Source organism: Enhydra lutris, unplaced genomic scaffold (genome assembly GCF_002288905.1).
Source record: "Enhydra lutris kenyoni isolate GAN:26980312 unplaced genomic scaffold, ASM228890v2 scaffoldscaffold12, whole genome shotgun sequence".
NCBI classification, from domain to species: Eukaryota; Metazoa; Chordata; class Mammalia; order Carnivora; family Mustelidae; genus Enhydra; species Enhydra lutris.
The window spans coordinates 72,429,529-72,455,667 of NW_019154096.1; the positions used below are offsets into that span (position 1 = coordinate 72,429,529).

The 26,139-nt window shown below is 44.2% G+C and overlaps 1 protein-coding gene across 1 annotated transcript in view; it reads left to right on the plus strand.

Moving 5' to 3' along the window:
* The window catches only part of LOC111145042 (acyl-CoA dehydrogenase, short/branched chain), a 36,814-nt gene extending 24,243 nt beyond the window's left edge, over positions 1–12,571 (plus strand). Inside the window, exons 4-11 of the mRNA XM_022499654.1 lie at positions 464–670; positions 1,207–1,377; positions 2,108–2,233; positions 3,906–3,998; positions 6,890–6,979; positions 8,621–8,758; positions 10,805–10,904; positions 11,825–12,571. Of these exons, the coding sequence (XP_022355362.1) occupies positions 464–670; positions 1,207–1,377; positions 2,108–2,233; positions 3,906–3,998; positions 6,890–6,979; positions 8,621–8,758; positions 10,805–10,904; positions 11,825–11,895 (996 nt within the window). The 3' untranslated portion in view covers positions 11,896–12,571. The remainder of the gene's footprint in view (positions 1–463; positions 671–1,206; positions 1,378–2,107; positions 2,234–3,905; positions 3,999–6,889; positions 6,980–8,620; positions 8,759–10,804; positions 10,905–11,824) is intronic.
* The last annotated feature ends 13,568 nt before the right edge of the window (positions 12,572–26,139 follow it).

Genomic DNA, 26,139 nt, shown 5'->3' on the forward strand with positions numbered 1-26,139 from the left:
GAGTCCCGCATCGGGCTCTCTGCTCAGCAGGGAGCCTGCTTCCCTCTCTCTCTCCCTCTGCCTGCCTCTCTGTCTACTTGTGATCTCTCTCTGTCAAATAAATAAATAAAATCTTTAAAAAAAATAAATAAAATTAGGAATTTATATAGTTAAAATTTAATTTTGAACTTGTTCTTGCGATAAATTTTCCCATATGAAAATTAGCTGTCTTGGAGCATCTGGGTGGCTCAGTGGGTAAAGTGTCTGCCTTTGGCTCAGGTCATGATCCCAGGGTCCTGAGATCAAGTCCTACATCCGGCTTCCTGCTCAGTGGGGAGTCTGCTTCTTCCTCTCCCTCTGCTGCTCCCCCTGTTAGTGCTCGCTCTCTCTTTCTCTCTGTCTCTTTCTCTGTGTCAAATAAATAAAATCTTTAAAAAAAAAAGAAATTAGCTTTCTTAATCTGTTTCCTTGTTTTTCCTTTCAGTTGATGGGTATTGAAATTGAAACAAAATATGGAGGAACAGGAGCTTCCTTTTTTTCCTCTATCCTAGTGATAGAGGAATTAGCCAAAGTCGATGCATCTGTGGCCTTGGTATGTGACATCCAGAACACAGTAATTAACAATCTGATTAGAAAATATGGAACAGAAGAACAAAAGGCTACCTATTTGACCAAGCTTGTGACAGAACAAGTGAGTCCATAGGAGTTGTTTAAATGAATCTGATCTCTATTAAACTTGGGACACCTCCAGCTGCAGTGTTGACTCTGCAGTGTTGACAGCACGGTACCGTTCAATAATCAAGCAATGCCCAGTAAGTTACTGCTACTAGGAAAATATACTCTGCCTCTTATTTCTGCTTGGAAATTCAGAGAATAATCAGCAGACCAAAAAAAAAATTTTTTTTTTTTTTTGGCCCCAGTTCTATTTCCTTCATACTTTGGTTGGTGGTTTCATTTACAGAGAGATGTCTAGAAAACTGCAATTATTAGAATGAATTTAATTAAATTTAACATTGAATCTGTGCACTTATATCTTTAAATCTTAGACAAGTAGTAGGGTATATATTAGAAAATAACGCTTTGGAAATACAATTATGATTCTGATAAGTACAGGCTTTTAAAAGTGGCTAAAGCTTTAAATGACACTTGTTTATTTTACTGAAGTATTTTTTATGCACAGTACAGACACAGTTATTAACTTGGAATTTTTTCTGCTTGCATATGTAGGTTGGAAGTATCTGTCTTTCAGAGGCTGGAGCCGGTAGTGATTTATTTGCTTTAAAGACCAGAGCTGATAAAAAGGGAAACTATTACGTCATCAATGGGTCAAAGATGTGGATCACCAATTCAGAATACGCAGGGATCTTCCTGGTGATGGCAAACGTAAACCCTGACCTTGTAAGTTGGAAAGCAGGAATTTTCCCCCACCCCAGCCTCTTCTCTCCGTAGCTCTTTCCTGCCTACGTTTCCTTTTTACAGCTTTGTCTGAAAGTCCTCGTTCTCCTCAGTACTGAAAAGTTAGATAACTGACATTTTTCAGCCTCTTATTTACTATTCTCCCCGAATATATACAGTTGATGTGATTAGTAACTACACAGTCTGTTTATTAATTGCCACCAAATATGTTGTATCAGAAGCTAAACTTTCATTTTGTAGGATTTCACATTTTCTATTTGAGGATGAATTTAAGTACCTACTTACTACATTCATTTTAAGAATATTTGGTTTAGTTGGAAAATAGGTATATGACAAAAAGGTAAGTACATTTGATTGTCCTTTCTCTGACATAACATTTAATTGAATTAAATTTTGAAACTTTAACATACTTAACAAATGAAGTTTAAAACATGGAATGCTTATGATCACATGATACTTTAGTGTATCTTAATAATTTTAATAGCCATAATGCTTTCTGGAAAAGTAAAAGAAATTATAGACTTCTTAATTGAGAATCTAGTGTTTTCCAAGTTTCCTAATGCACGTGTTGCAGCTCTGAGCCCATTAATATTAATGCCAAAGTTCAGTTTTAGTTTTCTGTCAACTTTCAACTCTTGGAAACAAGGGATCTTACGAGTTCAAGTGTGGCAATAGCATTTTTTTTTATCAGCATTTTGAATCTTCTTTTTAGGGGTATAAAGGAATTACCTGCTTCTTAGTAGATCGCGACACTGAAGGCCTTCACATAGGGAAAGCAGAAAACAAAATGGGGATTAGAGCTTCTTCCACGTGCCCATTAACGTTTGAAAACGTCAAGGTGGGTATCTTAGAATTTCCAGCAAAAGACTGGCATGAAATAAGCTATGCATGGAACTGTAGATGCATGAGAAAAGGGTCACCTTATTGAGCACGCGTAGGACAACGTTCTTAGGTGAGCTCTTGACTAAACGTACTTTTCACAAGAGTTTGGGCAAAGAGGGGAACTTCTCTGCCTAGCACCTGGCCGCAGAGCCAATGCTGAGGATTAATCCTGTTTATACTCTTTAATTTATATGCTTGTGAACCATTTATACTTTGTAAACTTGATACTGACTTCAAAGACAGACGTGTGGTGTGGGTATACCAAAGGCCACAAGGTGGGGATGTTGCTCAATGAGCCTGAGAACCGATGAGGCAGTGCCCCACAGTTTAGAGTGGAATCTGTTAAAAGTGAGGGAGAGAAATAAGATGAAATCAGAGAGGGAGAAAAACCATCAGAGACTCTTGGGGCACTTGGGTAGCTCAGTCGTTGAGCGTCTGCATTTGGCTCAGGTCATGATCTCGGGGTCCTGGGTTCCAGCCCCGCAGCATTGGGCTCCCTGCTCAGCAGGAAGCCTGCTTCTCCCTCTCCCCGTCCCCCTGCTTGTGTTCCCTCTCTCACTGTCTCTCTCTCTGTCAAATAAATAAAGTCTTTAAAAAAAAAAAAAAAAACCATCAGAGACTCTTAACTCTAGGGAACAAACGGAGCTGCTGGAGGGGCCAGGGGTAGGGGAATGGGGTGACTGGGGGGTGGGCATGAAGGACGGCATGTAGTGGAATGAGTGCTGGGTGTTACATGCAACTGATGAATCACTGACCTCCATCTCTGAAACTAATAATGCAGTATATGTTAATTACATTGAATTTTTTTTTTTTAAAGCGAGAAAGAGAAGACTGCTAGAATGGTTATGCTTTAGAACTTGACATGGGTGAAACAGGTTGTGACAGGCTTTTTATCGCTCGTATTACAACTTGATCCTTTGGTTCATGAGGGAGCGTGTGTGCGCTCACGGGCTGACTTTGCAGACGGATGGTCCAGCCTCACTAATTGCCCCAGACTGGCTTCCTTCCTGCCTGCCCTTTCTTTCTCTGTTCTGCCCACTCCCTCTCCTGAGGCTATAAAGCTAAATGGATTGTTTTATTGTTCCCAGTCTACATTTTTTTAAATTACGAATGAACATTTTAATCTGTTTCTTCTCTCCTTCCGCCCCTCCCTCATATGCTCAAGCGTGTGCGCGCTCTCCTCAGGTGATTTTTACAGGGATGATAGTCGCAGCAGAAGAAAGGTTGGATACCCTTGATTTAGCCAAGTACTTACGTGTTTTGTGTAATTCCCAGTATGTCCTATCTCACCATAGCGTACAGGTAGGAATTGGGGAAAGTGATTATTCATCTGTTATTGATGGATTGTATGAGAGTCCCTGTTTCTAGATCCATTCATTTGTTCAACACGTGCCTGTGCTGGGCGCTAACAGAAGCAATAGCAAACAGCACTGACGTGAGTCCTGTCCTCTCCAGAGCTTTGTGGGAAGCCGAGGAGGAGACAGAGACGAGGGGTACCCTTGGAGTTCACGAAGTCCTGGGCTAGAGTCCTGTCACACAAATTGGGGATCTTGTGTATATAAACCTGTGTAATCAAAACGAATTATGTAAAATTAAATGTAGAAATAACTGCACGTTTTTCCTTTCAGGTTCCAGAAGCCAATATCCTGGGACAAATTGGACAGGGCTATAAGTATGCCATAGGGAGTCTTAATGAAGGCAGAATAGGAATTGCTGCACAGGTTAGTCACATTTTAGCCAAATTGCTCGACTCTTCCACAGTGTGGGTCAATTAAAAGGTAGAAAGAAAAAGTGCAAAGGAAGGAAGAGAGGGAGGGAGGGAGGGAGGGAGGGAGGGAGGGTAAGGAAAACTGACGCATGTTGGAAGCTTGTGAACACAAGATGGCGCCCTTCCCTTCCGTGAGGGGAAGGAATGGCTTCTGACTGATTTCTTTCAGATCCCTGCTTGGGTCAATTATGTAATGTCCTGAGAACCAAACAATGGCTCAGTGGTGACGCTTTTTCTGCTTTGAGAATGTTAAGTATTATCCAACACCTGGGTCGATAACTTCTCAAATATATTGTAAATTAAATGTGCCTTTAAAAAAAATCGCCTTTCCAGTTTTTGAAGTTCATTCTAGAAGAAAATTTTTTTAATTAAGAATACCTGATATTCTGGAGCATCTGGGTGGCTCAGTGGGTTAAGCCTCTGCCTTCATCTCAGGTCATGATCCCAGGGTCCTGCGATCGAGCCCCGCATCAGGCTCTCTGCTCAGCAGAGAGCCTGCTTCCTCCTCTCTCTCTCTCTGCCTGCTTCTCTGCCTACTTGTGATTTCTGTCAAATAAATTAAAAAAAAAAAAAGAATACCTGATATTCTGTGTAGTGAGGGTCTGTAATCTGTAAAGAATGAAAGATTTGCTGCTTAGCATTTTGCCTGTGAAAATCAGGCAATCTTGTGTTTGTGGTGCTTGAAATAAAATAGCCATAATTAAACAGATACATACGATGAGAACTATTCCATTTTTTTAACCAAATTTGCCCTTTCTAATGCACATTACATTGTTCTACGAAGTGAGATCAGTTGCTTTCTTGATTAACACAATAGCATCTGGTTTTATTATAAATGTCATTTTGGGGGCGCCTGGCTGGCTCAGTCGGCGGAGCACGTGATTCTTGATCTTGGAGTTACAAGTTCAAGCCCCACATTGAATGTAGAGGTTACTTAAAAATAAAATCTTTTTTTAAATGTCATTTTGTAGAATATATTTGTTTATTTTTAATCAACAAATATCCCAAATTCAAAAACTAACAGCATTTAGATTTTAAAGCCTTTGGTATAGTTAGATGTTGTAGTATCCCTCTAGATTTTTTTTCTGCTGCTGCTAATTTGCTAACAAAACATCCTTAGATCAAAACTTAACCCATGTGGGGCGCCTGGGTGGCTCAGTGGGTTAAGCTGCTGCCTTCAGCTCAGGTCATGATCTCAGGGTCCTGGGATCGAGTCCCGCATCGGGCTCTCTGCTCAGCAGGGAGCCTGCTTCCCTCTCTCTCTCTCTGCCTGCCTCTCTGTCTACTTGTGATCTCTCTCTGTCAAATAAACAAATAAAATCTTTAAAAAAAAAAAAAAAAACTTAACCCATGTTTCTCACAAAGCTAGATAATGAGAGAAATGGCTTATTTGTTCTTTTTAATGTTTTCCTGTGATTCAGTTTCATCAGATACAAAATTAAAAACTGTAGGACTGGATCTCCTTGTTCTCAGATATATAAATAATACAGATGTTCCGGTAGTAAAATACACAGCCTGGACTTTCATCTGATTATTCCACGTTATCTTATAACCTAATTAAAAGTTAAGGTCTTGGTTAACATTGTGGATCCCTTTTAGAGAAAGAGTCACAAATAATAGCAAACTGAAGGTATCTGTCCTCAAAACTGCAGCCAAAGACCATTTAGTTTTTCATTATTGATAGTGAAAACTATCAATAATGTGACTGACAACGGGTCATTTTTAGGATATTATCCACACGCCATAAACATCAGTCCTGAGTTTGGTGACCTCATCTTATCTCAGCCCCAAGTGCCGTGGGTTGGTGCCTCACCGAAGTTTGGGTTTTGCGGGGGATGGTGTCCTTTAATCAGTTTTAGCTCGATATTCTGTTCTCCAGGAAATTCAAAACAAAAGGCTGAAGGAAAATGTGAATGAACACTGATGAAATCTTGATAAGTTTGTGGGCATTTCCCCCAAAGCTTTCACTGTTGATTTTTTCTTTTATTCTTTTTCTATAACCCATATAGTTTGACATCATGCAGGACAGTGACTTCATGGCCACCTAGTGTTGGAAGGGAACAACCATTTCTGAGCTTGAAGGGTTCAGCAGGTCGGTTAGCAGTGAGACCGTTGAGCTGAGCTCACCAGCAGGCCTGACTGGTTCCCATGCAGAAGTCCCGTCTTTACTGGGTGCTCTCAGTGTAACCCTGCAGGAAACCGTTCAGGTCTGAAAACGCTGACGCCTCGGCCACTCACGCCCTCCACTCCAAGCCTTCAATCCTTAGACACCTCACGTCGCTTTTTTTTCTCAAGTTCCCACAGATGGACCTAATGTGTAGCTGGGGCTGGGAAACCCTGTTCTTTTATGTTCTAGTGCCCTTTCCCTGAAGCGTTTATTAATCCTGATAGTATGCAACACGGATAGGAAGATAGAAGGTTAGGAAGTGACCTTCCACACTGGCCTTCTAGAAAGACTAGAGGGAGCTACTCTGTAGTCTTCAAGGCCAGTTGAGAGCTACATTTCCAGGGCTTGCTTTATGCCCAGAGAAGCAGAATTTAAATGAAGAGCTCCCTTCGAAGTAACCTCGTGGTAGGAGCACAGCCAAGCCTGAGACTCACCTGTGCTAGAATTAAATAGACCCCTATTGATAGAAAACCACTCGAATGATTTCTCGAATCTTCTCCCAGTCCCTGGAAGTTAAGTTCTACAAATGCAGTGGGTGAAGTTACCACTTGGTGCCTCCAGTTCTCACCCTGCCCACAATGACTCAATTTGCCTGTAAAAGGAACGTATACCCTGAATAATTAAAAGCATAAACTTAATAACAAAATAAGAAATCCTGCTCTTTTTTTTTTGAACAGATGCTGGGACTGGCTCAAGGGTGCTTTGACTACACTATTCCCTACATGAAAGAAAGGATGCAGTTTGGCAAAAGGATATTTGATTTTCAGGTATGTAATTATTAGCCTCTCCGTTCTGAGCCGTCCTCTCCTCTCGAGGTTTCTGCTAATGAAGAGCTGTGTCATAAAGCTGTGGAGGGCGTCCCCTCGGGGCAATCTTAATGGGAGAGGTGGGGAGGAGGAAGGAACAGGTCTCAGGGCGCATACCTGTGAACGCCTTGACCTTCTCCAAGGGCAGAACAGTCGTCCGTGCGGCCCACCTGTGGCATGACTCCGGATTTCTTAGTGAGAACTTTACAGTTGTCTCCGCACTGCTTCCCAAGTTCTAGGGCATGGGGTCTGCAGTCAGGCACCCAAGGCTCAAATCCCAGCTCTCTCTTACCAGCTGTAGGCCGTGGGCCCCAACTGCCGCATCTCTAAACTAAAGGTAATGCTAGGGTGACTTGGCCTCAGAGAGGTGTGTGGAATATGTAGCATGTTGCCTGAGTGGGACGAGTGCTCGGTAAATGGGAACACTTGTTAGGAGCCCTCTGTGCGGGAACCACACAATAATCCTCCGAAGACTACACTTGGACACTTCTTGAAAGCAGAAGGTACGGTTTGCTGCAGTGAGTCAAATGAGAAGTTTTCAGCCAAGTGTGCATTGAAAGAAGCTCGCCTGGTCTAATGATGTGGCTTCTCGGAGCTCCCCAGATACGGGGGCTGTAGGGGGGCATGGCATCTTCCAGTCCATGTGGAAGCCTTGCCAGGTTAGGGAAGGCCCGGAGCCGCAGCTTACTCAAGCACTTTACCTAAAAATCCAGAGTAACTGTTTCACATGTTCGTGAAACCTCCCTATAGGCAGCTCTAGGCTCCACATCTGATTTCTTACTACATTTCCGGCTCTGTTGTGCTGCGTCATCTTCAGGTGCTGTGATAAGGACTTGGCCTTACACAAGCACGCAGATTGCCTGTGCATACAGATTCTAGGCACGGTGTGAGCGTATGCGGTCAGTTCAAGGTCTGGAAAGACTGAGTGTGGCAGGCCTGGCCAGGGCCCCCCATAGCCCGTGCTGTCCTTGCATCTTAGCCACGGGAAACGGAAGCACCTGGAGATTGAGTTCCCAAGGACATCAGGTGTCAAACCATAGGTGTTTCGTCTTGGCTTCTGGTCCTGTTTTCATTTAATTATGCTAGATACTTTCTCAGAGCCAGCTGCCACAGAGATCGCAAGGAAAGGGACAGAATATGAAGACAGTTTGTGGGAAGCTTTAGATCTCCTTTGTACAGAGGAAACAATGTTTCTGTGTCTGTGGAGTTGGCGAGGGAGGCATACGGCGTCAGGTGAACCGATAGGTGTAATCATGACATTTCTAAAGATGCCGGGTATGGGCAATTAAAGGAAAACTGTGAAGCTTCATTTTGATCATAAAACGGGTTTAAATTAATTATTAAATATAACAAATTGTTAAACCTAATTCTGTGATTTTTTTTTTAAATCTTGACAGTTACACAGAATTACATGAACTTTGAACGTTTTCTAGATCCGTTTCCTTGTAGATTGCAGATTTTTAAGTATTTCTACAAAATGAAAGCAAATTCCATTTCGGGGATATATTTTCATCCTGTCAGTGTTCCACATCCAGGCAAGACTTTGAGGATAAGCTATTTTTTCAGAAATCATAATTCTCTAACTTGGGCCCGAATTTCCAGGGGCTCCAACACCAAGTGGCCCACGTTGCCACCCAGCTGGAAGCTGCAAGATTGCTGACGTACAACGCTGCTAGGCTTCTAGAAGCTGGAAAGCCGTTCATAAAAGAAGCATCGATGGCCAAATACTATGCATCAGAGGTAAAACAACAAACAACCGAAATCCGTAGTTCAGCCTCCTTCCCCTCCCCTCCCCCGTTGTGTATGTATGAACCTTTCCACTTAGTATTGATTGAGCATTTGTTTTTCAAGTAAAATAGCATAGACTTTGCGGTACCTACAACAGAAAAGCAAAATCGCAAGCCTTCCATGGAAAAGTGCTTTAATTCTATGAGGTCTCGGTGTTTTCGCGGGCTCTTCAGTGGAAACTGAGTCACGCAGTTCGGGTAGAACACGCATCAACGGTCCCTCCGTGAGCCTTATCTGAATGTGGCATCCCACCCCTGGTGCCTCTGGTTCGGGCAAAGTGAATACCAGGGGAGATCACGCGAAATAAAAACCCCAAGAAGAGATTGTTCACGTTTTGAGGGAATGCTTTCTGTTGATGCCTCACGCATTCTCCCTTTAAGCCGGTAGACGCTGGCTGGAGAACTTGCCAGGTCACTGAGTGCTGCATCCCAGCCTCTGCCGTTTGTCTTCGTCACTCCGTAGCCTGGAGTAGTTCCTTAACCTCTCAGCCCCCAAATTTCACCTCCCACCTCTGCCTCCCTTCTGAGTTCCAGACTAATAGATCCGGTTTCCATTGGACCTGCCCACCCCATTGTACCCGTTAGAGGCCTGAGCCGCCTTGACACCCTCCTCCCCCTCATCCGCACCTTGAATCCCATCATCCACTGCGGAGTATTTCTCGCACTCACATGTTTCTCTGCCTTTCTGCTGCTCCCTGTTGTCCAAGCCATGGCATTTCTCGACCAGAGGACCCCGCTCACCTTCCGGCTGTTCCATTGGGCTCTCTTGCTTCTTCCTCCAGTCCAGTCTTCCCTTTTCAGAATGTCCAGGAGCCCATGTCACCCCAGCTTAACTTTCGTGGCTTCTCACAGCAAATGGAATAATATTTGTATTCAATTCCTGCTGCTTTTAACAATTTAACCAAAAATTTAGTGGCCTAAGGCAATACAATTGTATTAATCTCATGGCTCTGGGGTTCCGAAATCTGAGTTATCACTGGACAGAATCAAAGTGTCAGCAGAGCTGCCTTTTGGAGGCTCTGGGGAGAATCTATTTCCTCTTCCTGCTTCTAGAGGCTGCTCGCCTTCTCCCACTCATAGCCCCGGACTCCGCCTTCAAGGCCCTCGGGGTAGCATGTTCAAATCTGGCTCTGGCTCTCCTGCCTCTCTCTTTCCCTTAAGAGGACCCTTGTGATGCCGTTTAGCACACCCAGGCTATCCGGGACCATCTCCCATCTCAAAGCCCTCAACTTGGCACAACTGTGGGCCCCCATGGCCACGTAAGGTAACAAACATTACAGTTTCTGGGGATTAGCATGCAGACGTCTTTGGGGTCCATTACAGTCTTCAGCCTGCCTGCCATCGTGAGGCCCGCCCGCCTGCCTCTCCATGGTCTTCACAGTTTGCCCTGACCCCAGCGCACTGCCCCCCTCAGGTCCCTGAGATTGATAAACCCATTTTCCTCTTGAAGCCCTCCCACATGTTCCTCAACTTGAAATGTCCCCTAACTCATCCTTTGGGGCTCAACAAAGCTGTCATTTCCTCACACGTTCTCCCCACCCCTAAATCACATCAGCTTTCCTAACCAGCTCTTCTATTACGCCATAGAGTTTACTTGTTTTTGTAATTGTTAGTTGGACGTGTGAGCCAAAAAGGGCGGTGACCGGCCACCCCCCCCCACCCCCGCCACACTGTGGTTTACCAGCGGCTGGCAGAGTGTGTGATGGAAAGAAGGCCCTGGATGAATATTTGCTGAATAAACAATGCCTGTTGGTAGCATGTGATTGTGTCTGATCAATACCCTAATTTTCCTAAGAAAATGGGAATTTTGTGAATTAATGGGACAGTTTGCATTAGTGCCATAGGGAAGGAGACTGAAGAGACCATGCTGTCTTATAAGGTCACTTCAGTCCTCGCACTTGCCGGTAGTGGTGACCCCGCGTCACTAGAATATTCTGCAGGAGTGTCTCTGGTGCATTGGTTTTGTGGTTTCAGGTCATCTGCCGCTTGGCTTTGGCAGGTGGCGGGCCTCACCACCAGTAAGTGTATCGAGTGGATGGGAGGAGTCGGCTACACCAAAGATTACCCTATAGAAAAATACTTCCGAGATGCGAAAGTCGGTAAATAGATTTTTTTACGTTTTATCTTGTTTTCTTTTATTCGCCTCTGTGGCTGTCAGGGCTGCTGTCTGTGTTTGATTTTCTGCTACTGAAATCTTGGGCAAAGGCAGTGTCGTCTCTTCCATGTTGTGTTTACTGGCTGTCGTCTTCTCTGTGGTTGGTTTTCCTTACCCCCATCCATCCTTCAAGAAAAAAATGGATGTATATTTTTTTTAAAACCTCAAATTGCCTTTTTAAATGAATCCACAGGTCTTTTAGTAGAAGTGCAACAAAATCAGCTGTTGTAATTTTTCTTTTCCTAAACACATTAATGCATTTGATGCGTTGAATGCCGATCTTTGAAGCGAAGTTCTGATTCCAGAAGCTTCTTGCCTGATCAAGCCCGAATGTTCTGATGCTCCACTACCAGGTGGGGAGCCCAAAACGAGGGGCTTTCAAAGCTGCCTGTTCCTGAGGGACGGTCCAGGCTTATGCACGGATAGCCGAGGAACAACTTCTGTGTTTCCTACTGATTCTGGAATCAGAATCCAGTTTCCAAATGAATATTATCATCTCGTAGGCAGAATGACTTTGTCATACAGTACCATATTCAGGGGCATGGTGTGTCACTAGGGACAGTTTGGGTGTTTTTTTAAAAAGATTTATTTCATTTTTGAGAGAAAGAGAGAATGAGCGGGGGAAGGGCAGAGGGAGAAGCAGGCTCCCTGCTGAGCAGGGAGCCTGGAGCCTGACACGGGACTCGATCCCAGCACCCTGGGATCAGTACCTGAGCCAAAAGCTGACATTTAACTGAGCCACCCAGGCGCCCCAATTAGGGACCGTTCTATAGCAATCACAAAGGTGACATGTGAGAGCGATTTCTTGTACAGACGTGTGGCCATGGGAGCGCTAATTGTTCCTTTCACTCCGTTTTGTTTAAGGCACAATATATGAAGGAGCTTCAAATATCCAGCTGAACACCATCGCAAAGCACATCGGCGCAGAATACTGACATCAGAGGGAATGGGGCCTCTCCCCCGATCGCTGGTAGAACATTCTAAGCTATTGTGCCTTGTTGGGGAAGTAAACCTCCACAACATGGAAGCATTCTGTTTAGGTCCTTAGTCATGATGCTTGGGGTAGACCTTTGCTGTTTGATCTGTTGTTCCGGGCTGAATCAAAGAGGCACAGGAAATAATTTTTCAAATTTGGGAAGAAAGGCATCCGTATTTTTCCAGAACTATTTTTAGAGTTGTGTACATATTAATCATTCCAGCTTCAGGGCAGGCAGACGTTTCACTCTGTCAGCATTTGGAAAAACACACTTGAGGTATTACTTACAGACATGGCTATTTTATATTCCTGTTAAATTTTTATTTTTTAGAATCAGTCAGAGAAGATTTTGTCACAGTTGGCAATTCTATAGATCAATTCTAAGTTTCTAAAGTAGGTAGCAACCGAAAATGTATTTAGAAAAATCTAAAAAAAAGTTTTAGTTAAAAAAAGAAAAATCTGAAAGTTCTAGTTCTGAATCTCTGGAAGTGGGTGGAAAATAAGTGTATGGTTATTATTTTAAGAGAGTAAAGCAATATAATTTGTTACTGTAATTGACCTGCATAAAGGATGCATTTCATGAAGATTTCAGCAGATCATTTTAAAAACAAGTCTCTCGGGGTACCTGCCTAGCTCAGTTGGTAGAGCAGCATGTGACTCATGATCTCAGAGTTGTGAGTTCAAGCCCCGTGTTGGGCATGGAGCCTAGTTTTAAAAAAAGTCCCAAACAAGTTTCTCTATTAGTTTTTGAGCATAAAGTTAAAATAGTTTGGATTAGTATTATAATCAGAACATATTCAATATTACAATATTCATTTTTATTGTGCATTATTTTTCAATGTCATTTCTTTCTATATTTGAGTTTAATAGTGTTTCCTCAAACTTAATTATTGGGCCTGATCATGAGTAGTAATGGAGAAATTATGTTCTGGTTCAGTGATGCTCAAGAGGGAGAAACCTTGTTCTTGTAAAGAAGTATATCAAAACCTTACAAGGAATGAGAGAAGGGGCCTATAGGGTTTGAAAAAAACATATTCAGTGATGTAAAAAATAATATAAAAATAATTTTATATCTGGGAAGGCAAAAATCTATTGTTTCACAATACAGATTATAGAAAGACAAAGTTCAACAAAATACTGGCAATACCATTTCTTTAGTATCGGGGATTCTCAATCAGGAGAAGAGGACCCCGTCCCCCTCCCACCCAGGGTGCATATCCTAAGTCCCCTCAGGGAGGTAGACATTAGAGTGGTTAGAGTTTTGTGTTTTCTGAAAAGGTGACATGAGTTAGAGATGTTGAAAAATGTTTCAAGGCTCATAATCACTACTGTTCAATGGGAAGCATTTTAGTATATAAATGAGAGTATCGTGTTTATTAAGAAAATGACATTTTTAGAGTAATCTTGCTTGGCACAATTATGTTTCTTGAATTGGCTTAATTTCTGTAATGCAAAACACATTTAAATATTCAGAATTGGTAAATACAATAGAGAGAGGATTACTTTAAAATATCAGGAAGAAAATATCAGGAATTTAGACCTTGGATCAAAAGAGATAAAGTCTACTTGACTTTCAAATAGAGAGAGGATAGAAACTAATTCATTCAATCTTTCCAAACAAAAAGACAGTCTGGTCTGATAAGGAAAGTAGGGGAATAGATAAAATGCCCTAAAACAGGACTGGATATCTTTAATTTCTATGATTATATTAAAAAGGGTGAACTTTACAGATAATGCTATAGAAGCCAACATTAGTAGAAAAAAATCCCAACGGGCTCCTGTGCAGTCATAAACGTGAGAAACTACAATACACCTCGTGTTCAAGTTAGCAGTGTTGGAGAAACTCCTGTGTAGATCCAGACCTTGAATTTGTATCTTGTCCTGATAAAATTCTAATGGTGTGTATATATTGTGCATGTTCACAAAATCCAGTTGAAAATTAATTGGATATTATATTAATGTATCTACTTTCTTTTATTAAAGAATCATCGTGTTATTTTACCTTATACCAAAGAGGATGTTGTGGGGTTTCCCTGTAGCTCTTCCCTTATGCAGGGCTTGAACTCATATCAAGACCTGAGCTGAGATCAAGAGTTGGACCCTTGGGGTGCCTGGGTGTCTCAGTGGGTTGGGTATCTGACTTTTGATTTCTACTTGGGTCATGGTCTCAGGGTCACGAGACCAGGCCCGTGGCAGCCTCAGCGATCAGTGGGGAGTCTGCTCGAGATTCTCTCCCTCTGCCCCTCCCCCTTCTCTCTCTCTTTCTCTCTCTCTCAAATAAATACATCTTTAAAAAAAAAAAAGAGTTGGATGCTTAACCAGCTGAGCCACCCAAGCACTCCATCCCTTATATCTTTTCTTAATAGCCATGACTTTGGGGTCTGTAAGCTATCTGTCCCGAGTTAGTGTCTCATGGAGGATGAACGTGTTCACCTCCTGAAGGCTGTCGCTTTTCTTTGTTAATTTGAGGGTTGGGCCTCCATGGTTCTCGGTGAACCCAAACACCAAGGAACCGCTTGGGCTGTATTTGTGTAGGGGAAGCTGGACTCCCCGCAACAGCCAGGTCAGTATTGTTAGAGATTTTACTTATTTTACAACATGAAAATGAGTAAGTGTCAAAGGCTTCAGAGTCAGGGAAAGTTAAACCTAGAAAGACCTTAGAGAACGATCCAGCCAACTCGCTCATTTTAAATGGGAAGGATTCATAGCCCAGAACGTTCGCCCTTGGTCCTCCAGCGGGGACAAAACAAGATAAGAGTCCAAATATACCGGCTCCCAGTACAGTGCCCTGCCTCCAATTTAACATCATCCCTGTTCAACAAATTTTGGATTTCAGTCTCGTTATACTTCAGTATTCTTGATGATTTATTTTAGGTTTAACTGATAAAGAGTTAACATTTTGAAAGTATTGCCATTGATCGCTGTCATTATTTATATATATTAATCACCTGCCAATCACCTTGCTGATGTACTTTCGCTGATCTTTCATAAATTGAAAGTTTTGTTTTCATGGTATGTATCAAGCAGTCTGTTCAGCATTACAAAATCAGAATTCTATGGAAAATAAAAAAATATAGCACTCGTTAACTGGAGGGTTTTGCTGCTCTAACGAAACAAAACTGTCTGTTAAGCATACGGATGAAGTAACAAAATAAGGTCATCTTCCTGCAAAATACAGAACACCTGTGTTTCCCAAGCTGCGATCTTGCCTCTCGTGTAAGCCAGTTTCATTTGTTTTCTGAGAAAGGGTCTTCCGATGGAGGCCAAGTTTAGTTTCTGAAGCTAAAGAAAAGTGTACTGGAGCATCCTTTTGTTTATTTATTTATTTTTGCTGAAGCAGCTCTCCAGTAGAGAGGCCCCGTCTTCTGAGCACATTTTCACGGTATAGACTATAGCTAGCTGACATTTATGCCCGTGCTTTCTGGTACTACTTTTGGAAACTTCGTATTGTTGTGCCTGGTACTCAGTGATATGCCTTAGCCTCACGCCATCGGAGGCTTCAGCTTGTCTGTTCCCCGTTATTTCCTACATTAGTTTAGAAATCTAAGTGTCAGTCCCTTTCTTCCTTTGTCACTCAAGGGCACGTGCCAAGCATTCACGGCCTCCGAGGGTCTCAAGTTGTCACACAGAGCTGAGAAAGACTGGATAGTTACTGGAACGTGTGTTCATCCCTGGTGTCGTCTTTCTGTTCTCATCAGTGCGTCCTCACACAGAGATTGAATAGGAAAGGACCAAGGTCAACCCCACGCATAAGTATTTCTTCAGATCCTTTAGAAGGATGACACTGAGTGCCAACGTCTCTTGGGCTCTCATCAGCCATTACTCTACACTCTTGGCACATGCGGTAGGCTTTCCTGTCAGCCCATTTGACAGACCAGGAGACTGAGGTGTGGGAAGCTTAAATAAGATGCTGGCTGGCCCATGATAGAGATGATGCAGACTTGGGCAGCCTGGCCGATGAGGTTCTTTTCAAACGGAGAAGCTAGCTGGGAAGAGGGGTGCGAGACGAATCAGCAGGGGTGGTGGGAGCCCACGTGTCCTGGGAGAAAGACTGGGGAGTGGGATGGGCAGGCGATGGAAAAATACAACTGGAAGGGGAACAAAGTACTGAAAAGGGCACTAAAGCAATGCCAGAAGATGCCCTCCCCTCCAGAGCGACCTGGAAGTTACCTTGAGGAAGGAGGGACAGAGCAGAACAAGAAGCTGAGTGGACGGGCGGATGGCACTGCGGTTTGTACGGAGAGCCACCGCATCACGGAGCAAAGCGGACTGGACAGAACTTAGTGGTAAGTAGGAAACAATATAAGGTAGGCCAGCATAGCAGTGCTTATGGGTGTGAGTGGGTTAAACTCACCTATGAAAAATGAAAGATGTCAGGATGGGACCAAAGGAAAATGTAAATCCCAGCTGCACGCAGTTAGAGACACCAAAGGCACAGCAGCACTGGGGAGTTGGAAGGACGGGGCAGAGGTAGGACTGGCCTGGAGGAGGAGCAGCACAGCATTAAAGGCGCACACAGGCGGCCCAAGCCCACCAGCAGATCTCACCAGGAAGGCACCGTAGTCGTGAACTTGATGTCTAACAACATAACTGGGAACTATATACAGCAAAACAAATAGAAATACGATGAAAACCATTGACAAAGCCATCATCACCGCACGGACTCGGGAGTCAGCAAACCAGGGAGAAGGTGAGCAGGGATCCAGAGGGCGGGGATGGCGTGATTAACAAGTTTGAGGTCTGCGGGGAGAACATTCTTTTCAAATGCAAATGAACGGCCCTGTCGGATTTGCCACAAAGGACATTTCTACAGATTCCAAAAAACAACACAAAATTTTATAGGCAACACGCCCACCATACCCAGTGAGAAGTAAATACATGGCAAAAAGGTAGCATACAAAAGAGCCAACCGTGAACTTTAAATAACTTCGGTTAATTCAATATACAGAAATAGAGATGACAGATTGTGGACAGTGGTATGGGAAGCCCCGCTTTCTTGGTCCTTACTTGGTCAGACAAGAAGGGATGTCACGGACTTTGGAGCAGCAGGGTTGATAGTAGCGAAAAGTTAGAGAGGCTTAAGAGAATAAGTAAATGATGGAACTACACACTCTACATCCCATGTGGCAGTTTAAAAGAATGAGGTCCATGTCCTGAGTTGAAATCCTCACCCAATGTATCGTTAAAAAAAAAACATCAAATATTTGTGCTCAGCGGTACAGATCTATTTCTGTAAAGCCAAGCGCGTATAGAAATTTTTATCATAAACTCAGGAAGTGTAATGGCCACGTCGATCACTGCATTGAGGGCCTCTAGGGCCAGCGCTAGGGGTCAAGCAGCACCGCCCTTGAGGTCATTGCGGTCACCTCTACTGCTGGAATTTTTATAATGGGGGTATAATAGGACTTGCATAATTGCCATTAAATAAATATAAGCATATTATTTATAATAATTAACAGCATTAAATAAATATAAGCGTATTTCAATGTGTCATTGAAAATAAAACAAAACCTACCTGTGCGGTTGCTGAAATTTTTCCCTTTTGTACATCATTTGACATTTTACTGATTTTTCTGCTTTTCTCAACTATAGCCACAGCCAAGTAGGCCGCTCCATCCTGCCACCCAGGACACTGGACTGATGGACAGAGAACCAAAATGGGTCTGAAACATAGTCGCTGGAAGGGTTGGCCTCCGTGGGTAAATCACACAGGCCCCGTGTAGACAGCTATCCTGCACGGCCCTTGGGTGTCTTGCTCCGCTGAGCAGGACTTTCTGGGAGGGCTTCTGGCCTTCAGGTACAGACTGGGCCGTCGACACTAGCCTAGGGATTAGCATCTGATCTTTTTGTCGTAATTTGATTTTATGGGATTTGACCTGAGATCTCCAAACATAATAGTTACAACCTGCAAACGAGAAGAATTGTTTCCATGTGAAATGGTGTATCCATCCGTACGTAACACCCTCAGCTTTGCCTCTTGCCCACAAAATATTTACTGTCTGGCCCTTAGGAAAAAGTTTCCCAGGCCAATTAAGTTATTGCCTCTTAAATCAGATTCTGCGAAGGTCAGTCAGTTAGTCTGTTTGGAAAACACCAAAAAAAAATAATAAAGCAAGACACGCGAGTCCCCCAAGGAACTTGGGTCATTCACTCCATTTCGTTCGTAGCCTGTCTGGCCCAATGGGCTCCCTCCTTCCAGCTACAACAGTGTTCATGTCTCCCATCCTTAAACACTCGTAAGACCCTGTGGGCCACTGCCCCACAGCACAGCTGGGTCACCACCCGCGGCCACCTTTCCTCTCAGGGTGCACTCCTTTCATCTCTTCTTAACTGCCGTTCAGTTTTGTCAGTGCACTTACACAGTGCTCTCAAGAGTTATCTTTCTGGGGCACCTGGGTGGCCGTCGGTTAAGTGCCTGACTCTTGCTTTCAGCTCGGGTCATGATCTCAGGGTTGTGAGATCGAGCCCCACGTCGGGCTCCATGCTCTGCGTGGAGTCTGCTTGAGATTCTCTCTCTCTCTGCCCCTCCCATTGTGTGCCCTCTCTCTGTCTCTGTCTCATAATAAATAAAATCTTTTTAAATGACCTCTAATATCCATTCCAAACTATTGTTTTAGACACCCCTCTTCCATCTCAGGCTCTCTGCTTCCTTTGCTTTTTGGACAGAACACCAACTTTGGGGAGAGTGGAACAGACCTTTCAGGGGCCTTTTGCCCTCCACACCCAGCACCAAGTCAACTGAGACCCTGATCTACCAGTCAGATTATGGGGCCTGGAATCTGCCTGTTTCAGAATCCCTTGGGGGATTTTTCATTGCACACTCCAAGTTGAGTGTTACACTGATTCCAGCCCCAGAGTCCATGTTCCTTTTCAACTTCCCAGCACCCCAGTGTAGCAGGACCAGCTGACGAAACTCCGGAACTTTCTAAACACCCACCTGCTTAGAAGGGCAGAGAAGCAGAAGGCAGAGCGGGCAGGGCACCTTCCCCTTCGTCCTCCTGAGTTCAGAGGTGACTAGCTCATTACAGATTACCCATTCTCTCTCCTAATGTGCAATTGAGAAGCCATGCACCAGCTGTTTTCCTAGTTCCGTGGAACCAAAAGCAATTTAGGTCAATGTGTTCATCACAATTCTCCCACCCCAAAATAGGCTCGGTGAGGCTTGCTTTAATGAAATTTTACCTTTATTAGTAAGAGAGTTAATAAGGAAACTACTGATAAATTACCTTAGATTCAGGGCTTTAAATCTAATAATTTTTCCTAGAGAGAAATGGATTTTTTTTTTCCCCTCTCGGAGATGTAAACTAACAATAAAGAAATTCCAGAGTTGTAAGGTTTTGCCCCTTTGGAGGGTCTAGGAACCGGAGGGAATACGTCTGGTTGAGCGGATGGCTCTCTGAGTCTTGCTTCATTTTGTGCCCGGTCGTGTAACAGAGCCCTGTCGCAGTATGAGGTAAATACAGGTCCTTTACACATTCGTCCTCCATCTGATCAACCCCAGTGATTTTCCAAGTAGACAAAGGCTAAGGATATGCTTATTGACTGCCGCTGAGCTGATTTGAGGTGTATTTTATACTAAAGAGCATTTTTGAGACTGAGACAACCCTGTGCTTACCCAGTGGGCAAGTCTTGGGAATTACTCAGATTGAAATGTACCAGTGTAAAAACAGTTGCCAGATACAGAAAGTTGTGTTTTTTGTGTTGCCTTTATTTTTTTAAACATTACATGGAAATTTAGGCTTCGTTCATCTGGTCATGTTCTTGCAAGACGGGTCATGGCTAGGTGTGGACGTTTGTGCTGTCTTTGGGTTAATACGTTTCTCCACTCAGGTGACCCCAAGTTTATACAGATGTTTGCCTCATTCCAGCTGATTTTTTGGTCTGAAATTTGTACTGGGCCTCAGCAATTCAGGGCAATTTTCCAGAAGAACAAAAGTTTCAAAAAAGTTTGCTTTGTCACCTCTGACTAATAGTTTAGATAATGAAAAACCGGAATCTAAATCAGAGACTGAAGCTATCAGCGGCAGCCCCCTGGGGGAAGGAATTGCACGTTATTATCGCAAAAGCCAGAATATACCACAAGCATCTTTTAAAAGGAGGATCACTTGAAAGAAAATCCTCTACTTCCTTGTTAATGTCCAGCAGAAGAACGTGCCCTCAGGGTGGGCTCATTGGTTGTGTGGTTTGTTTTAAGGCTTTTATGTTATTTCTCTCAAGACTCATTTATGTTCTTCTGGAATTGTCCGAGGCCCTTAATGTCTAACAGTTTTTGGCCCCTATTCCTCTGGTATTTTGGTGGTATTTTGCCATTACCTCAGTCTGTGGGTTTCCCCTCTAAGACCCCGATGGCAATTTCAGCAAGCCCTACTTGGTTAGTTTACATCTACAAGAGGGAAAAAAATCAATTTCACTCTAAGAAAAATTATTAGATTTAAAATACTGAATTTAAGGTAATCTATCAGCAATTTCTTCATTAACTCTCTTGGTAATAAAGGTAAAATTTCAGGACTTCTCAGCATCTCTGCAAATGCCCTCTGAAGGGTGAGCAGACGAGTCCTGAGTGTTCATGGGCCTGGAACTAGCCTACAGTTGGAAGCCCACCTGTGGTCTTACTGCGTTGATCAATAATTAACATTTCTAACTAATGAGGGGGGAAATTGCAGGGATTTCCTTCTCCTCACATGGATCCACTGAAAATGTTTTTCATCTACATTTTCATTGTTCTGATTGGCAATTAAATCTTCATTAAAGAATGTGTAAGGGGCTCCTGGCTGGCTCAGTTGGTAGAGCACGTGACTTTTGATCTCAGGGTTTTGAGTTCGAGCCCCATGTTGGGTGGAGAGATTACTTAAAAATTCTCACGTTGGGTGGAGACACTACTTAAAATCTTTAAAAAAACAAAAAAGAATGAGTAATGTCCTGTTTGTGCTCCCCTGATTATTATGAGTTTTAAACCCTTAAGTGGACCACCTCTATGGAGATGTCCTATTTCTCATTTCTTCCTAGCTTTTGTGTTTTCTCACATTTATGTTTTTATGTTCTATTCCTACTACGATCTTGTAGGTACTCATGACACACAGGATTTTTTTTAAATAATTTTTTATTCACAGTGTGCAAAAGTGGAATGTATTTTCATAAATGCAAAGAAAAATTAATGCAAAATTTTAAAATTATTTTTATCTGTCTTCAAAATTTATTTTTAAAGTATTTAAAGTCATTAATACAAAAAGGCAAAATAACATTCCAACCATAAAACTTTAATTTTAATTTTTGGAAATATTAATTATTAAATACTTTTTATAAAAAAGACCATTCACAGTTCTAGCATCCGGTTGCCGTCAGCTGATGTAACACATTGGTGTCACGTGCCATGCACGTTCCATCTAGAGTTGCATAAAGTTAAGAGTCATGTGAATTACTAATATTGCATAACATCAGCCACCATGGAGAACTTTTGGAAAACCATGCCGATTCATGGAAAGTTCTGAAACTGCCCACTGGAACACAGAGGGGCCAGAAAGGGGAAGGTCAGTGCTCAGGGAGATGACCATTGGCTTTGCCAAGAATGTATTGTGCTCTTGTTATCTGGGAGGAAGGATTTGACAAGCTAGTGAATTTGTCTTTGTCCCAAGCAAATCCTCCTTACCTCCAAAGCAGTATCTGAGAAGTGGCTTTCGGGTGCGGGGGTAAAAGGGAGCCCAACTCTTAAGAGCAAGCAAGGTGGCAGCCTGAGGCACTACCCAGGGATACTGAGTGTGGGGCTAGCAGAGGAGCAGCACAGGCAGAGGGAAGGCCTCCAGCAGTACAGGCCCTGAGGAAGCACCATGGCCCCAGGCAGGGTCCAAGGGAGACTGCAGGCAATGATCTGCACGTTTGCAGCCGTGCTGAGTTCATGAGAGTGCTGGGCACCGGGAGACCAAAGGATGACTGAGTGCCTCTTATCAGTGAAGAAAAGAAGTAGAGAGATGGTCAAAATAAGTTGGCAGAATTAAAAGTCAGGTGGTTTGTGAGGTCTTCTGAAATTAGGAGATGCATTTTTTTCCCCCTGGGTGAGAGAAATTTTGGGGATAGCCAGGGACAGAAAGGAGACACTAGAACCCTGAAAAGCTTTGGTGGAATCACCTAATTTAGAATAAGAGTAAGAGAACACTTCCCATCTGATATGTGTCCTCCTAAATTCATATATTGAAATCCTAACCCATAAGGTGAGAGTATTGGAGGTGTGGCCTTTGAGGGGTGGGGAATGAATGAGTGGGAACCCCAGAGTGAGCCCTGCCCATTCAGGCCATGTGAGGGCACAGTAGTAGGGTTGCCCTCCTCTGTATGCAACCATCTGAAAGCACGAAATCTTGACATTTGCAATGACTTGGATGGAACTAGAGGATATTATGCTAAGTGAAATAAGTCAGAAAAAAATACCATATGACTTCACTCATATGTGGAATTTAGGAAACAAAACATGAATATAAGGGAAGGGAAGGAAAAATAAAATAAGATGAAAACAGAGAAGGAGGCAAACTCTAAGAGATGCTGAACTCTAGGAAACAGGGCTGCTGAGGGGAGGGGGGGGGGATGGGGTAAGTGGGGGATGGGCATTAAGGAGGCACTTGGTGTAATGAGCACTGGGTGTGATATGCAACTGATGAATCACTAAATTTTTACCCCTCAAACTAGTCCTACAGTTCATGATAACTGAATTGACTGTAAATAAAAAAAATTTTTTTTTTATCTGACGGTGCCATGATGATCTGGGACTTCCCAGCCTCCAGAACTTTGAGAAATAAATGCTGCTTCTAAGACATCTCCCCTGCCCCAGCCTCCAAAGAGGCTGAGACCAGGCGCCCACAAAGCGGGTCTGTGGGATGGATGGCCAGGTAGGAAGCACGAGCTGGTCAGTGCTTTTTCTTTTTCATTTCTTTTAGAAGGGGAATGAGACTGGGTTGGGGAAGGGAGGCAGAGTAGCGGGGAGAGAGAGAATCTTAAGCAAGCTCCACACCCAGCACAGGGCCAGATGTGGGGCTTGATCTCATGACCCCGAGATCATGACCTGAGCCGAAATCCAGAGTCGGACGCGTAAAGGACTGAGCCAACCCTGGTGCCCCACTTAGCTCTTTTTCTTAAAAGGGTAGCAGCTTAGTGAATTTTTCTCCTTTCTTTTATGCATTGTTTCCATTCAAGGGCTGTGTGGGGAGGGTCCCCCTGGGAATTGCTGGAGGTGCTAAAACAGCCAGATGAAGACAATAGTATTTGCCCACACTCCCTTCTTGGGGTTTGTACTTGGTTGATAAACCACGTGGACGAAGGAGGTGTGAGCCTTGTCTCGGTTATGTCACATGACTTGAAAGCCCAGGACTCAGGGCGACTTGACTCAGCAGCTTAGCAAGGTCAACGGGCCCAGGTTCTTCCCATCTTGGGCTCTGCCATCCTTCCATGGACATCATCCTCAGACTGGTACCTGGCTCGCTGCAGCAGCTGGAGTTTCTTGACAATCAACGCAATCATGTCCAAGGGAAGAAGAATGTCTCAGAACCCATGGAAGCAGATGGCCTCTACTGACTACTCACACCCTCCTGGCCAGTGTTGGGGTCACATGCCCACTCTAGAATCATCCCTGGAAAGAAGAAAGGATTACCTCTAGGTCAACAGCCCCCTCCCAAGAAAGGTCTGCTTCCTTAGGTCTATGGCTACTGGAGGTGGGATAGTTGCCGGAACAAAACCTAGGTCTGCTTGGGGAGTCGATACTGGCTCAGGACATCTACGTCCCAGGCTGCTGTAACAAAATACCATAAACTGTGGCTAGAAACAACAGCAATGCATTCTCTCACGGTTCTGGAAGCCACAGTCTGAAATGAAGGTGTTGGCAGGATCATACTCCCTCTGGAGGCTCTACGAGAGGATCCGTCCTTGCCTCGTCTAGCTTCTGGTGACTGCCGGCCGCCCTTAAGTTCCTTGGCTTGTGGCAGCGCAGCTCCAACCTTAGCCTCATCGTCACCCGACCATCTTCCTTCCAAGAGAATGTCTGTGTCCAGATTTCCTTCCTCTTCTAAGGACACTGGTCCTACTGGATTTGCCCACCCTAATTCAGTATGACCTCATCTGGATGAAATCTGCAAATAGGGGCACTGGGTGGCTCAGTGGGTTGGGCCTCGGCCTTCAGCTAGAGTGATGATCTCAGGGTCCTGGGATCGAGCCTCGCATCGGACTCTGCTCAACAGGGAGCCTGCTACCTCCTCTCTCTCTGCCTGCCTCTCTGCCTACTTGTGATCTCTGTCAAGTGAATAAATTAAATCTTTAAAAAAAAAAGAAAGAAAGAAATCTGCAAAGATGGTGTTTCTTAGGAAGGTCACATTCATAGGTTCTTGGTGGACATGGATTTGGGGAGACACTGTTCAAACCAGTGCGTGTGGTAACCAGCCATGCCCACCCCTGAAAGGAGACCTCTCTGTGTCAGGGTGCTATGTGAGGACTGATGCATGGTTCAAAAATGACTCCTTTACAGTGACTCTGTTTAGCTGCAAATGTGGTCCTCAGGGTGGCCTGTGGAAGCCCGGTCACCAGTGGCCTCCTTCACAGGCTCTACCTCCAAAACAATCTTCATCTGTGCATCTTCCTGTCTCTCCCAGTGCTTTAGTCCAGTCCAGGGTGGGACCTCAGTCTGGGAACAGTGCTTCCTAACTAGCTCTCTGCTTCCTCTCTTCCCCATATCCAACCCGTTTTCTATCTATCAGCCTGAGACAGTCTCTTAAATGGAAGTTGGAGTAGATCTCTCCTCTTCAATGATTTTTCTAGAATTGTGCTGTCCAATATGCTAGCTCCTAGCCACATATGGCTATTTAAATTTAAATTAGTTTAAAATAAAGAAAATTTAAAATTCGATACCTCAGTGGCACTAGCCGTGTTCCAAGCGCTCATGGGCCATGTTTGGCTAATGACTCCCACATTGGGCTGCCTGGATACAGAGCGTTTTTCCAATCCAGTTGGTCTAGGCTGATCTAGAAGACGCAGCAGCCGCTCCCTCAAAAGAGCATGTGAAGGGCGTCCGGGTGGTACAGTCAGCTGATGTCCGAATCTTGGTTTCAGCTCAGATGATGATCTTGGGGGTCGGGAGCTCGAGACCCGCGTCAGACTGCGCTCAGTGGGGAGTCTGTTTGAGATTCTCTGCCTCGCCCTCTGCCCTTCCCCCCACCCACCCCTGCTCACAAGTGCTCTCTCTCTTAAATAAATAGATAAATAAACCTTTGAAAAAAAACCAAGAAGTGATACCCAGAGCGCCTGACAAAGCAAACATTATTGTTCTCCAAGACCTTTTGGCTTTGAAGCAGTACGCCAAGATTAATTTTTGGAGCTTTTTTTTTTTTTTTTTTAGTATTTTTCTCCTTTTTCTTCTCCCCGTTCAAGTAGGCTCTACGCTCCTTGCCTCACACAAGGCTGGTAGCAGCACTTCCTGACTTCTGTTCCTGTTTTCAGTGGAAACAGAGTTTGAAGGCCAGGGGAAACCTACGTCCGATGTGGAGAAGGCTTGAGGAGAAATAAATTTGCCTCAAACTAAAGAACACCTTCCAAAGTTGGGAGACGAGAGAGGTCTTTGTGCTCCACACATCGCCATGTGTGCCAGAGGAGAAGGTGTAGGGGACAGGAGGAGACTGCATCCCAGGCACAGCCCTCTGACCTTGATCTCAGGCACGTCCCAGACAAAGCAGAGAAGCCAACCAAGAAAGTGCCTGGGGCCGGGAGAGGAGACCTCTGTGTTGTGGAGGTGGGCAGTGCCATAGAGGACGGAAGCATTTTGGAGCTGCGGGAAACCCCAGAACCGAAACAGAACCCCTGGGAGACCCCCCCACCCCAACACGTGCCATGGAGTTGCTGGGCCGGCCGGGGCTCAGAGCTGACGTCACACAGACTGCAGGTGCACAGGGTGTGGGGCGTGAGTTTGCCTTTTGCAGACCTGGAGCTGGAGGCCAGAAGTGCTCAGGGTTGGGGGACCGTGGGTCCCAGTTTCCCCAGACAGTCCCAGTTTATGCCTGTTATGTCAGAATAATTATCAACAAGACCATCTTTCACTTTCAAAAGGGGCTCCCAGTTTGGGCAATAAATTACAAGGTCACATACCTAAGTACCTCATATTCCAAGTTCAGAAAACCACCAGAAGGACCAGCTACCTCCTCACAGGCCTTGGGGAGGCTCCAGTCCCATAAGCCATTGT